This window comes from Danio rerio, chromosome 16, assembly GCF_049306965.1.
Source record: "Danio rerio strain Tuebingen ecotype United States chromosome 16, GRCz12tu, whole genome shotgun sequence".
Lineage (NCBI taxonomy): Eukaryota > Metazoa > Chordata > Actinopteri > Cypriniformes > Danionidae > Danio > Danio rerio.
Genome location: NC_133191.1, coordinates 51,867,129 through 51,881,694, shown reverse-complemented (window position 1 = coordinate 51,881,694; position 14,566 = coordinate 51,867,129). Strand labels below are relative to the sequence as shown.

At 34.0% G+C, this 14,566-nt stretch overlaps 2 protein-coding genes and 1 long non-coding RNA gene across 6 annotated transcripts in view; 2 read left to right on the top strand and 1 right to left on the bottom strand.

The window, feature by feature from the left end:
* The window catches only part of septin7b (septin 7b), a 36,206-nt gene extending 29,104 nt beyond the window's left edge, over window positions 1-7,102 (top strand). Inside the window, exons 10-13 of one of the 4 annotated variants that reach the window (XM_068213826.2) lie at window positions 181-201; window positions 3,067-3,202; window positions 4,980-5,113; window positions 6,310-7,102. In XM_068213826.2, coding sequence (XP_068069927.1) covers window positions 181-201; window positions 3,067-3,202; window positions 4,980-5,113; window positions 6,310-6,349 — 331 coding nt within the window. In that variant the 3' untranslated portion in view covers window positions 6,350-7,102. 4 annotated transcript variants of the gene reach the window in all.
* Window positions 7,103-8,262: 1,160 nt separating this feature from the next.
* Window positions 8,263-10,664, top strand: LOC141378324 (uncharacterized). The gene is made up of 2 exons (XR_012392537.1): window positions 8,263-10,084; window positions 10,271-10,664. It is a non-coding gene; the product is annotated as an uncharacterized lncRNA (long non-coding RNA).
* LOC101882231 (uncharacterized) lies at window positions 9,141-13,541 on the bottom strand. Its single transcript, XM_009292683.4, has 5 exons — window positions 12,555-13,541; window positions 12,361-12,460; window positions 11,297-11,320; window positions 9,358-9,414; window positions 9,141-9,276 (listed from the first exon to the last, which is right to left on the bottom strand). Exons 1-5 carry the CDS (start codon window positions 12,654-12,656, stop codon window positions 9,257-9,259), a joined length of 303 nt encoding a protein of 100 aa, XP_009290958.1. The 5' UTR covers window positions 12,657-13,541; the 3' UTR covers window positions 9,141-9,256.
* Between the last annotated feature and the right edge of the window lie 1,025 nt (window positions 13,542-14,566).

Sequence of the window (14,566 nt, the reverse complement as noted above, 5' to 3'; positions counted from 1 at the left end):
CTTCCAGCAGTTGACAGTAACCACTAACTTGAGAAATCCTTCTGCAGGAAACCACACTGAACATCTTATAATCCAGACTAGCACTGTGTCTGATCTGCTTTCTGTTCACACATCTTTTTTTGCTCTGTTAGTGTATGATTTGCAGCATGCTAAGTGTGTGTGTGTGTTTTTGTCTTTTAGAGTTGACACGGTTGAAGGCATGTAAGTGGTCATTTACATTTTTCCAAATCCCTGTGTAGTACGGATCCTCTCCTCCTCTGGGTGTCTTTCAGTGTCCGTTTTTGTCCTCCTTTTCCAGCAGTTCCATGTGTGATTTGTTTATTTTATTTTTTTTATTCGATCTTGTGGCATCAACACAATTGTATTGATTAGATCAGGGGAAGCCAAACCCTTCCTTCTGTTTCTGGTTCTGGAGAAGCTGCTTCTCATTCACAGATGCATTCTTTTAAATCTACAACTTTAAGGGCGCGTGTACTGTCCACCAAAGGGTATTGCTTTTTGTTTTTTCTGTTGTTGTCAATGGAAGCGTTACTTTTTTTTTAAGTGACTGCCGTGCATCAAGTCACTAAACATGCATTTTACACCAATGATGTGTCCCAAATGCTACACTAAGCACTTCCACACTATACACTACCTGACAAGTCTTGTGGATCCCAGTTGTAAGAGCAATATATAACAACTTGACTTCTAGTTGATCATTTAGAAAATTGGCAGAAGGTAGATTTTTCTGATGACTCATCTGTTGATCTACATCCTAATCATCACAAATACTGCAAAAGACCTATTGGAACCCGCATGGACCAAAGGTTCTCAGAGAAATCAGTCAAGTTTGTGATGGAAAAATCATGGTTTGGGGTTACATTCAGTATGGAGGTGTGCAAGAGATCTGCAGAGTAGATGGCAACATCAACAGCCTGAGATATCAAGACATTTGTGCTGCCCATTACATTACAAACCACAGGAGAGGGCAAATTCTTCAGCAGGATAGCGCTCCTTCTCATACTTAAGCCTCCACATCAAAGTTCCTGAAAGCAAAGAAGGTCAAGATGCTCCAGGATTGGCCAGCCCAGTCACCGGATATGAACATTATTGAGCATGTTTGGAGTAAGATAAAGGAGGAAGCACTGAAGATGAATCTAAAGAATCTTGATGAACTCTGGGAGTCCTGCAGGAACGCTGTTTATGCCATTCCAGATGACTTAAGTTATTTGAGTCATTGCAGAGATGTATAGATGCAGTTCTCCAAGCTCATGGGAGTCACACACAATATTCATTCTTTTACCACTGCAGCATGACTTTATATTCTGTACTGTACATCATTTCTGTTAAGTGAGAAGACTTTTGTCTTAAAGTCAGACCTTACTGTCCTAATTAAATAATTAGTAAAATAGGATCATGCCTTGATTTTTGTGATAAAATAAGCGTAATCTAGAGGCCTTTGCCTTACACTTGCACTTCTGACACCAAATGATCAACTAGAAGTCAAGATATTGTTGTTCCTAAAATTGATGAATCATTAGGAACAGTATAAATTAAATTAATAGCTGTGAGATTCCCACTCATTTCTGTTTAACCGTCTCATTAGGGCTGTGACAATTTGGCTTAAAATCAAAATCTTTTAATCTTTTTTTTAAGATTAATTTTTGGCCTTTTTGGCTTTATTAGATAGGACAGTATTTAGACAGAAAGCGAAGTTGGAAAGGGGAGAGGGGTGAGCAGAGGCTGGTGTAGGGGGGTAGGGTACGGAAATGTCCTTGAGCTGGGATTCGAACTCGGGATGCCCTGACGTGCTACTGCACTATATGTCGGCACGCTAACCACTCGGCTATTGCGCCAACACAATTGAACATTTTTAAACAATTACGATTAATGATTGATTATTTTGCTTATTTTATATCTCACAATTCACTGACAAGTTTTGTACAGTAAATATGCTCACATATTACCAGTGAGAGATGTTTAAACTAAGGGTGCATTATTGGTTTTAAAATGATTGATGGAAACACACACTATCTACTATCTTTGATTATTTATTGAACATCAACAATGATCAACTGAAATTAAAACAAACGTTGTCTAAAACCAACAGCCACTTTTATTCTTTTAAAAAAAAGTGAAAATAAATAACTCGCACTTTTGGGGAAAAAAAACAAATTTTTTTTTTTACGTTTTTCATACTAAAAGTACAAAATATTAAGCAGTGTGTCTTCTAAATAAAATAACTTGGATATCATGCAAATAATAGTTTAAACAGCGCACTTCTTACATCATCTGTAAGCTAATATTGTAATGTAAATATTAACTTTAATGTAATGGAACATGCCGTCTCAAGGCATCTCTGGCACAGCTTCCAATCATCGTCAATGTAGTGCAAACGTGCAACATGTAGTTACATTTTAACAAAGGCTGCACTGGACCATACCTGAGCATTCGATGCAGAAAAACAGAGCAGGGTCACGTGACTCCTCGCGGGAAATAGGGGAAGTAATTGACCTGGAAAAATTCTATTGATTACAGATTTTGAATATCGATTTCGATTACTTTGTAGATTATTCACCCAGCCTTACACCTCATACATTTTTGTGTTATCCTATGCAGCTTTCCTGCTCTGCTCAGTACTTCTAATCAGCATAATCGCTTCAGCAATTAACAGCTTCCTCTGCAAACAGGATATTTGTTTGTTTGTTGTTGATCTTCTCTGCACATGGTGAGCCATGAGCGTGTTGTTTATTTCAGTGTTTCCCAACCCTGTTCATAAAAAGACAAATTATGAGTACACAGTTTCCACCTCTTCCTATTTAAACACCTGAATCAACACATTAGAAGAGACTCCCAAACCTGAAGGTAATGGTTCCGATAAGGGAGACATCCAAAATATCTACTGTTGGTGTGCCTCCAGGAACATAGTTGGGAAACGCTGCTTTGTTTGCTGGAAGCGCAGAGGTGTTATTGGGAGTGTTTGGGCACGGGTGTCCATCCGTCTCCTGTTGTCTGCTGAAGGTGCTCTGCTCAAGGGGGGTTGTGGGATATGGTGTTTGTGTTTTAAACGGCTTGTGTCGCCTCCAGGAGTCCTCTCGCTCAGATGGAGGAGGAGAGAAGAGAGCACGTGACTAAGATGAAGAAGATGGAGATGGAGATGGAGCAGGTCTTTGAGATGAAAGTCAAGGAGAAGGTCCAGAAGCTGAAGGATTCAGAGGGAGAGGTACTGGACAACATTGTGTTTACATGCTAGTATTTTTGGGATGTTATATTTTATTTGTGTTATATAAGCTCAAAGGGTGTTTTTTGTATATTTGTTTTGTTATGTTTTATTTAGTACTGGGAAAAGATTAATCATGATTACTAGCATTACAAATCAAAGTTTATTTCGACATACACACACTCACCGGCCACTTTATTAGGTACACTTTACAAGTAGTGGGCTGGACTCCCTTTTGCCTTCAGAACTTGACATATTAGCATCGCGCAGTTGCTGCAGATTTGTCGGCTGCACATCCATGATGCGAATCTCTCGTTCCACCACTTCCCAAAAGTGCTCTATTGGATTGAGTTCTGGTGACTGTGGAGGCCATTTGTGTACAGTGAACTCATTGTCATGTTCAAGAAACCAGTCTGAGATGATTCGAGCTTTATGACATGGCGTGTTATCCTGCTGGAAGTAGCCATCAGAAGATAGGTACACTGTGGTCATAAAGGGGTGGACATGGCCAGCAAGAATACTCAGGTAGGCTGTGGCGTTGACACGATGCTCAATTGGTACTAATAGGCCATGAAAATATCCCCCACACCATTACACCACCACCCCTACCAGCCTGAACTGTTGATGCAAGGCCTGAAGGTTCCCAGTAGATCAGCAGTTTCTAAAATACTCTGAGCCCGTCTTGTACCAACAACCATGCCACATTTAAAGTCACTTAAATCACCTTTCTTCCCTTTTCTGATGCTTGGTTTGAACTGCAGCAGATTATCTTGACCATGTCTACATGCCTAAATGCATTGAGTTGCTGCCATGTGATTGGCTGATTAGACATTTACATTAACGAGCAGTTGGACAGGTGTACCTAATAAAGTGGCCGGTAAGTGTATATTTATGTAAATGTGATGCACAGCAATATTTTTTTGCAAAGATCTTTAAAGTTAAATATAATTTATATCATATATACATATATATATATATATATATATATATATATATATATATATATATATATATATATATATATATATATATAATATCCAACTATGAACATTTTCTTTAATGTATGCATGCATGTGTGTATTTATATGTTGATAATAAATATACATATATTATTTGTTTGTAGATATTAAATATACAATATACACAGCACAAACATGTCACAACAAACTTATTTACTTACAAACTTTACAAACTTACTTATTTTGGATGCGATACATTTTTTTTCCAGCACTTATTTTATTTATTTTTTTCTCTACTATTTTTATTTTGTTATATAATATTTTATTTTTATTTATTTATTTGAATTTAATTTATTCGACCACATAGGCATAATGAAACGTTTCAAAATTAAATGAACATAAATGCAAGTTTAAAAAATAAACAATGTTGCGTGTACTTTCATTAAATGCACTCACTGATGTTTGATCATTTTTAATTCATATGCACAATTGTACACAGTAGTTATTATAGCTATCAAAAACTAAAACCATAAAAATATTCATTTAAAAGGGCCAGTTATGAACTGAAAAAAAAACTATAAACCTACTTCAACTAATTTGCAGTGCAACATCTCTTTTTCATTTAGGTTTTTATTTGATGTAATAATATAACAAATTTAAAGCATTAAATATATCTACATTTTAAAAAAAGCATATAAAATTACTTGAATTTGGTAACACAAATTACAATTTATAAAAAAAAAAAAAAAACTAAATAAAAAAACTACATTTGATTTCTGAGTCCACTGGTTTGATTTATCTTTCTCTCTGTGTGTCTGTAGCTGCAGCGGCGTCACGAGCAGATGAAGAAGAATCTGGAGGCTCAGCATAAGGAGCTGGAGGAGAGAAGACGTCAGTTTGAGGAGGAAAGATCCACCTGGGAGACCCAGCAGCGCATCCTGGAGCAGCAGAAGATGTACGTGATGTAATTACAGCTTTCAGATATGCACTAATTACAGTTGACTTTTTCTTTTTTTTTGCAATAAAATGACTTAATAAATAAAAAAAGCAAAATATATTGATTAATAAATAGATAAATAAAAAAAAAGTAATAAAACAGAAAGTCACATGGAAGATGCAAATGTGAAAGTGTCTTAAAATGGTAATTGTTTTTTTTTTTTTGTGTTGTTTATTTACTAAAATATCTAAAAGTGAAGCTGAAATAAAAACTATACATTAGTCAAGGACCCATTTTAAAGTCTGTAGCAAACTAAAATTTATATAAGTGATTTTATATGCATTGAAATTAGATTAGATGCAAGAAAAGTATCTGCTTTAATGTTTTATATAGTGTTTTAAAATGTTAAAATAATGTAAAATAATGTTCTTATTTCGGCGTAACCTATACATTTATTTAAAAATCAAACTTATTTTGTCCTCTAGAGAATGCAAAGTTTTATTGATATTTTAAATGATTAAAAACTGAAATCAGCTAATTATAAAAAAATATGTCAATTAATTGAGCATTTTGAGGTTCAAATGGGATCCTTAAAGGGATAGTTTACACAAAAAAATTAAATTTGCTCACTATTTACTTACTTATACTGTGAGACTTTAGCCAAGATTTTGTCATCTGAGACAAATTTGGGAATATTACTAATTACTTCAGCAATGCACTGCTTTTGTTGTGCTCTGAAATACAACATTTGAATGTTTGTAAAAAAAAAAAAAAAAAAAGAAAATGTCTATTGTACACTGCACTGATATTATGTAGTTTCAAAATACAGTATATTCACATTTTAATGTAGAAAAACCCAATGTGGGTGTCTTAAGGAGCAGCATATGGGCTCTTATATGCAGTTTTGTTATCACTTATATGGCAAGTCATATCTCTCCGGTCCTTCGTTTGGCATGCTTTTCATGAAACGGCACCCATGACAAACTAATTGAATAGCCCTGGTCTACAGCCAATCAGGAAGCAGAACTTAAGAAATCAATCTGTGAAACTGCAGTGAACCGCAATATAGCGAGGTATAACTGAAACTCAATACCATCATTTTCATTAAAGTGTGAACTCTCCCTTTAAATAGAGTCTTTAATATGTAATTCAATTATTCTAGTTCTAAACATGCCTTTTTTTAATACCATTATTGTTGTTTTTTCTTCCCACAGGACTTTGGAAAAGAACAAGAAGAAAGGGAAGATCTTTTAAGCATTTCCCCCCCACCCCGGATGAGTTCCAGGTTGTTCTCATTGGCCAATCCTCCCCCTAAACCTGATCTCTATGTGCGTGTCGAGCTGTTTGTGGACATTTACCTTCAGCAAACTCAGTCTTACTCAAGCCAAATATCAATCCGATCTAAAATACTACACTCAGTTCACTTACCAGCTCAGATCTGCAGTTACATCCCCCCAAAAAAAGGCCACATAATTCAATATAGGATCAATCCTTTACTCATAGCCTCCATAACTGAAGAAATATGACTGTGCTCTGTTTCCCCACCCTTGTAAATCATGTAACGTGGCCAAATGGTTGAACTGTAATGCACAAGTGACATGCGGAGGAGGGACGGGCAAACGTATTATTTGCTTCTAATTTAGTTTTTCTCTTATCGCGAACGTGTAAAATGTCTGTCTAGTCAGTATCCTTTGACCACCTCCTATAACTTCATTAATGTTATTTCAGTTATTTTTATATATATATATATAAATATGTATACGTACACGGAGACAGCTAACGTCATATTTTTTATGTATGTTCATCCAGCAGACTGGTGTTTATTCCTCTCGAACGGTCGCGCTCGCGTTTGTCTGTAACTTCACCTCTGCTGTACAGTATTTCAGCTGTTCGGACACAGGCAGATCTTTGTTTTCGTACATGTTACGTTCTCCATCATCTGTATTTTTAATTTTATTTTTCGTTTGTATTGTACAGTCTCTTAATAAACTTGTGATGATACAGGTGGAGGATTTGTTGATCAGTGGTTAGCGCTGTCGTCTCACACCAAAAAGGTTGCAGGATTGAGTCCTGGCTGAGCTAGTTGGCATTTCTGTGTGGAGTTTGCATGTTCTCCCCATGTTGGTGTCGGTGTCCTCCGGGTGCTACAGTTTCCCCCTCAGTTCAAACACACGCGCTATAGATGAATTGAATTAACTATTTGGGTAGTGTATGAGTCTGTGTGTGAATGAGTGTGTGTAGGTGTTTCCCAGTATTGGGTTGCGGCTGGGCCATGCGTTATGTTTTAAGGGCATCCGCTGCATAAAACATATGCTGGAATAGTTGGTGGTTCATCCCACTCTGGCGACCTCTGATAAATCTTAGACTTAGCCGAAGGAAAATGAAGGAATAATAATTTAACCCAAGAAAATTTCACATTAGTAATGATGTTTAATCTTGTTACACTTTTGACACATTTTTATTTCGTTCAAGCACACTTTAGTTTTTATAGATAAAAAATAACTTACCGGATGATGATTTAAAAAATGACCTAATTCTACCTGTAATATTTTTAGCATATTAAATTGATTTCAATACAATATTTACTCTTTATTCTGTATTTTATTACAGTACACAAATATGAAATAATTTTTTTTAAACTAGTCATTTTAATGTGACAGGTGTCAATTTCATCTGAGTATACCTCAGATGTTAGAAAAATATTGTTAATATTCATATTTATATATATATATATATATATATATATATATATATATATATATATATATATATATATATATATATATATATATATATATATATATATATATGTATATATATGTGTGTGTGTGTGTGTGTGTGTGTGTGTGTGTGTGTGTGTGTGTGTGTGTGTGTGTATATATATTTATATATATATATATATATATATATATATATATATATATATATATATATAGATATATATATATATGTGTGTGTGTGTGTATGTATGTATGTATGTATATGTATGTGTGTGTGTGTGTGTGTGTGTGTGCGCGTGTGTGTGCGTGTGTGTGCGTGCGTGTGCGTGTGTGTGTGTGTGTGTGTGTGTGTGTGTGTGTGTGTGTATATACACACATATATATACATATATATATATATATATACACATATATATACATATATATACAAGTGAAGTCAGAATTATTAGCCCCCCTTTGAATTTTTTTTCCTTTTTTAAATATTTCCCAAATTATGTTTAACAGAGCAAGACAATTTTCACAGTATGTCTGATAATATTTTTTCTTCTGGAGAAAGTCTTATTTGTTTTATTTTGGCTAACATAAAAGCAGTTTTGAGCCCTTTTAAGCTACATATTTTTGATAGTCTACAGAACAAACCATCGTTATAAAATAACTTGCCTAATTACCCAAACTTGCCTAGTTACCCTAGTTAAGCTTTTAAATGTCTCTTTAAGCCATATAGAAGTGTCTTGAAAAATATCTAGTCAAATGTTATTCACTGTCATCATGACAAAGATAAAATAAATCAGTTATTAGAGATGAGTTATTAAATTGATTATGATTAGAAATGTGTTGAAAAAATCTTTGTTAAACAGAAGTTGGGGGAAAAAATTAACACTGAGGCTAATAATTCAGGGGGTCTAATAATTCTGACTTCAACTGTATATATAGGTTATTGTAACAGTCAAGTCTAAGATGGTTCTAGAGATGAAAATTACAGCATTACAGCACTAGGTGTCGCTGTTCACCCATTGCAAATCTTTTTTTAGGGGTAGTTCACTCAACAATATTTACTCATCCTTCACTTGTTTCAAACTTTTTTTGTCATTCTTTATTCTGTTCATCACAAAGAAAAAATATACTGAAGAATGCTTGAAAAATTGTCATCGACATTCAGGGTATTTTTTTTTTGTTCCTAGATTTGACTGCAATTTTCCTAAATTATATATAATATCTTGTTTAGTTTAAATTTTTTGGTTGACTATCCCTTTAAATTCTGTTTGACTGAAACTGCAGAAAACTTTGCTAAAATGTTAACATAATTAGAATATTATGCACACGTATACGTCATAATACACACATTTTATTCCATATTTCATTAAACAAATATGAGAAGACAAATTTCTGAAGACATTTCTGCCTGATGTTCTGGTGGTTACATGTTAAAAGCTTCTTCAAATCACAGCGCTTGTGTTTGTCCTAGAAGGAAACATAAATAGAATTTATTTTTAAATGTAGAATTTACATTTGAAGGTAAAGAAAGCAGAATATCAGACTCGCCTGATTCAGCGACATTCCGTTTCCCCATCAGACCCACAAACGTCTGGAACTTCTGTCCTGGAAGTCATTTGATTACATTTGCTATATTTATCATAATGAACACACATGATCACAGTTGATACAATCAGAAACTTTGATTTAGAAATTATTTTGATTATGGAACCCACCGGTCCGACTGTACCCAACCTGCGCTGAGCTGGGATCAAACGGCAGTTCTTTGCATGGGAGTCAGTTGTTTGAACAAGAAGGCTAAAGACCATTGACTGGTGGGTTACACCTGGGGGCTCGTCCGGGATGGGAGTGAGGTTTAGTGGGGTGAGAGTAACCGAGGCCAGCTTGCGAAGTGTTATGCAGGTAAACCTCACTCCTCTGACCTCTAAACGTGCTCTAGCAACAGATTTTTGAGGCCAAGGTCTTTAGCCTCCTTGTTAGAGCAACCGAATCCGGCTAGTTCGATCCCAGCTCACAGCAGATTGGATGCATTAGGACCGGAGGGTTACACTTGGGGTTCATCTGGGATCGGAGTGAGTTTTAGGGGCTTAAGTATAACCGAGGCCAGCTAGTGAAGTGCTGTGCAGGTAAACATCACACCTTTGACCTCTAAGGTTGCTCTAGCAACAGATGCTAGAGAACATGGTCTTTAGCCTCTTTGTTGGAGCAACCAACTCATATTCAAAGAATCGCTAGTTCTATCCCAGATCTGAGCGGATTGGGTGCAGTAGGATCGGTGGCTCATCCGGGATGGGGGTGAGTGTAACAGAGGCTAGCTAGCGAAGCACTATTGAGGTAAACCTCACTCCTCTGACCTCTAAAGGTGCTCAGATGAAAGAAGTCTTGGCCTTGTTAGAGCAACTGACTCAGATGCAAAGTATCGCTGGTTCGATCCCAGCTCAGAGCGGATTGGGTGGAGTAGGACCGGTGGGTTACACTTGGGGGCTCATCCGGGATGGGGGTGAGTGTAACAGAGGCTAGCTAGCGAAGCCCTATGGAGGTAAACCTCACTCCTCTGACCTCTAAAGGTGCTCAGATGAAAGAAGTCTTGGCCTTGTTAGAGCAACTGACTCAGATGCAAAGTATCGCTGGTTCGATCCCAGCTCAGAGCGGATTGGGTGGAGTAGGACCGGTGGGTTATACTTGGGGGCTCGTCCGGGATGGGAGTGAGGTTTAAGGGGCTGAGGTGTTACAGAGGCCAGCTAGCAAAGCGATATTGAGGTAAACGATTGTACAAAATAGTTATTTCAAAAACTTTTGCATCGCCTTGAGATTGTGTTTATTAAAGCAAAACATAAATAAAACAGTTTTTGATGGATTTGATTAGTAAAACTTAACATGATTTCATTAGTATGAAAACTTATGATTTGTAACAGGAGACTTGGCACCAAACTGTTGTCGGCAAGTCATACTAAAATGTACGAATAAGATCATTCTAATATAAAATAGCCTTATCAAAAAGTTATGAAATGCCTTTAGATTGCATTTATTAATGAAAAAAAAATGTTTTTGAAGGATTTTATTAGAAATTTCATACAATTTTATTTATATGAAAACCTATGATATTTGAAAGGTGTGGCATGTACTACAATGTACAAATGAGATCTTCAAAATCATACCAAATAGCCAAATCAAAAAGTTTTCAATTGCCTTTAGATTGCGTTTAATAGAGCGAATAAACAAATAAACAAAACAGTTTTTGAAGGAATTGATTAGAAAAACTTCATGAGATTTAGTCCATATGAAAACCCACGATTAACAAAAGGAGTCTGGCACCAAACCTAACTGAGGAAATCGTATTAAAATGTACAAATGAGATCTACAAAATCATACCAAATAGCCAAATCAAAAAGTTGTGAATTGCCTTGAGATTGTGTTTATTAGAGCAAATAAATAAATAAACAAAACCGTTTTTGAAGGATTTGATTAGAAAAGAACTCCCACTTACGTCTTCGTGTTATCTGGGATCTTGCTGTGAACAAAAAGCAAAGAGTTAAACCTGGTATCACCAACAAATTAAAATGTTAGCTCAAAGTATAATGAAATTAGGATCGTTACATATTTAAATATATGAAAAGACACAGGTGTAAATATATATATATATATATATATATATATATATATATATATATATATATATATATATTTTTTATATATATATATATATATATATATATATATATATATATATATATATATATATTTTTTTTTTATATATATATATTTATATATATACAGTTGAAGTCAGAATTATTAGCCCCCCTGTTTATTTTTCCCCCCGATTTCTATTTAACGGAGAGCAGCTTTTCCAACACATTTCTAAATATAATAGTTTTAATAACTCATCTCTAATAACTGATTTGTTTTATCTTTGCCATGATGACAGTAAATAATATTTGACTAGATATTTTTCAAGACACTTCTATACAGCCTAAAGTGACATTTAAAGGCTTAACTAGGTTAATTAGGCAGGTTTGGGTAATTAGGCAAGTTATTTTATAACGATGGTTTGTTCTGTAGACCATCAAATAAATTATAGCTTAAAGGGGATAATAATTTTGTCTTTAAAATGTTTTTAAAAAAATTAAAAACTGTTTTTATTCTAGAAGAAATAAAACAAATAAGACTTTCTCCTGAAGACAAAATATTATCGGACATACTGTGAAAATGTCCTTGCTCTGTTAAACATCATTTGGGAAATATATATTAAAATATATATATTAAAAAATATATATATATATATATATATATATATATATATATATATATATATATATATATATATGAGAGAGAAATACATTATTTTTGTTCATTAATAAGCTGAACTAAAATAAGAAATTTGAACAATAGATGGAAAACTGTCAAGTTTCTTTTAGCTGTTTGTTTTAAACTAAAATAAAATGAGGCTAAATAGGAAAATATGATAAAAGCACAATGAACGAATGAATGAACACTTAAAATCCATAAATAAATATGTTAAATAATACATATATTTAAAAAATATGCTTTTACCTGATGATCTTTTCCCCATTAGGCCGAAAACCTGTTGCAGTCCGGGTGCTCGACTGACTCTTTCCAGCGCTGTTTGTAGATCAGCCTCCAGCAAATTTACCTTTAAACGACACAAATAAAGTAATGCGACTTTTCATTTCAAATGACTTTAAAGTACACATTCATACAACTGCAAAATCTCTCATTGGCTCAACCTCGTCTGGATAGCCCTCATTGATCCAGCTTTCCTCGTTCTGGCTTAAAATAAAATGATTCAAAGCAGAAAACAGCAGAAACAGCAGCAGGACGATCCTCATGGCTGCTGTTTGGTTTCACTACTGTGAGCATCAGATCAGATCATCCAGAGACTGAACATGAGCTGGGTTTAAATATCGCTGGGAAACAGCTGGCCATTATGAATTATTCACTGAAAATTGCTTTAATCGCTGGATTACCCCTGTGAGATTCATCCGGGCTATTAGTTGAACGATTGTGCGTTTGACCTGCGCTTTCAGGTTCTTCAAGACGTTTGATTCATCTGAAGAAGTCTCAGGATTACACTCTTGATGACGTCGTCACTGCCCTCAATCATAAATCAGCGCTGTTCTTATGCTAATTGTGTGCATGTGTCAGTTTAATAGCTCAAAATGAATTTATATTCTATACACAGTTGAAGTCAGAATTATTAAACCCACTGAATTATTGGGCCCCCTGTTTATTTTTTCTCCAGTGTCTGTTTAACAAGGAAGTTTCTTCATATTTTTAAATATAACATTTTTAATAACTCATTTCTAATAACTTATTTACTTGATCATTGCCATGATGACAGTAAATAATATCTGACTTTATATTTTTCAAGACACTTTTGTACAGCTTAAAGTGACATTTAAAGGCTTAACTAGGTTAATTGGGTTAACTAGGCAGGTTAGGGTAATTAGGCAAGTTGTTGTATAATGATGGTTTGTTCTGTATCTAAAAAAAAGTAACCTAAAGGGGCTAATAATTTTGTCCTTAAAATGGTGTTTAATAAATTAAATACAGTTTTTTCTAGCTGAAATTAAGCAAATAAGACTTTCTCCAGAAGAAAAAATATTATCAGACATACTGTGAAAATGTCCTTGCTCTGTTAAACATTATTTGGGAAATATTTAAAAAAGAAAAAAAAATTAAATAGGGGCTAATAATTCTGACTTCAACTATATATATATATATATATATATATATATATATATATATATATATATATATATATATATATTTAGTTTTATTAAATGAATGAATGAATTATATTTAGTTTTATTAAATTATTTATTTTATTAACAAAATATTAAATACAATATAAACTTTTATTTTTTATTTATTACCCTTTTAAAATGAGAATTTTATTAATTTATTAATTAATTAGTAATGCAATGATTGCATTTAAAATGCATGCTAAACAGTATAATTATTAATGTTGCAAATTTAATTTTAATTTAATTAAATTAACTATTTTTGCATGCTTTATACAATATATATATATATATATATATATATATATTATATTATAATATATATATATATTATATATATTATAATATATATATTATATATATATTATAATACTATTTATATTTATTTATATATATATATATATATATATATATATATATATATATATATATATATATAAAATATAAATAGTATTATAATTTTAGCGTTTTTATATTTATTTTTTAGTATGAATAAAACATGCCGAAACGTTTTATTTATGTACACACTCACTGGTCACTTTATTAGGTACACCATACTATTACTGGATTGTCCCCTTTTTGCCTTCAGAACTGTCTTTATCCTTCGTGGCATAGGTTCAACAAGGTACTGCTAATATTCCTCAGAGATATTGGTCCATACTGACATGGTAGCATCATGCAGTCACTGCAGATTTGTCGGCTGCACATCCATGATGCAAATAATCTCCCGTTCCTCCACACCCCAGTGGTGCGCTATTGGACTGAGCTCTGGTGACTGTGGAGGCCATTTGAGTACAGTGAACTCATTGTCATGTTCAAGAAACCAGTCTGAGATTATTCACGCTTTATGACATGGCTTGTTATCCTGCTGGATGTAGCCATCAGAAGATGGGTACACTGTGGTCAAGGGATGGACATGGTCAGGAACAATACTCAGGTAGGTTGTGGCATTGACATGATGCTCAATTCTCCATTCTCCTCTGATCTCTAGTATC

What these genes read in the sequence shown, in the direction of transcription:
- LOC101882231 (XM_009292683.4), bottom strand. Translation starts at nt 12,656, where the DNA reads ATGAGGATCGTCCTGCTGCTGTTTCTGCTGTTTTCTGCTTTGAATCAT. An exon ending in ATGAGGGCTATCCAGACGAG is followed by an intron (nt 12,461 to 12,554) that starts GTTGAGCCAATG and finishes TGTCGTTTAAAG; the next exon opens with GTAAATTTGCTGGAGGCTGA. An exon ending in ACGGAATGTCGCTGAATCAG is followed by an intron (nt 9,277 to 9,357) that starts GCGAGTCTGATA and finishes GTTTCCTTCTAG; the next exon opens with GACAAACACAAGCGCTGTGA.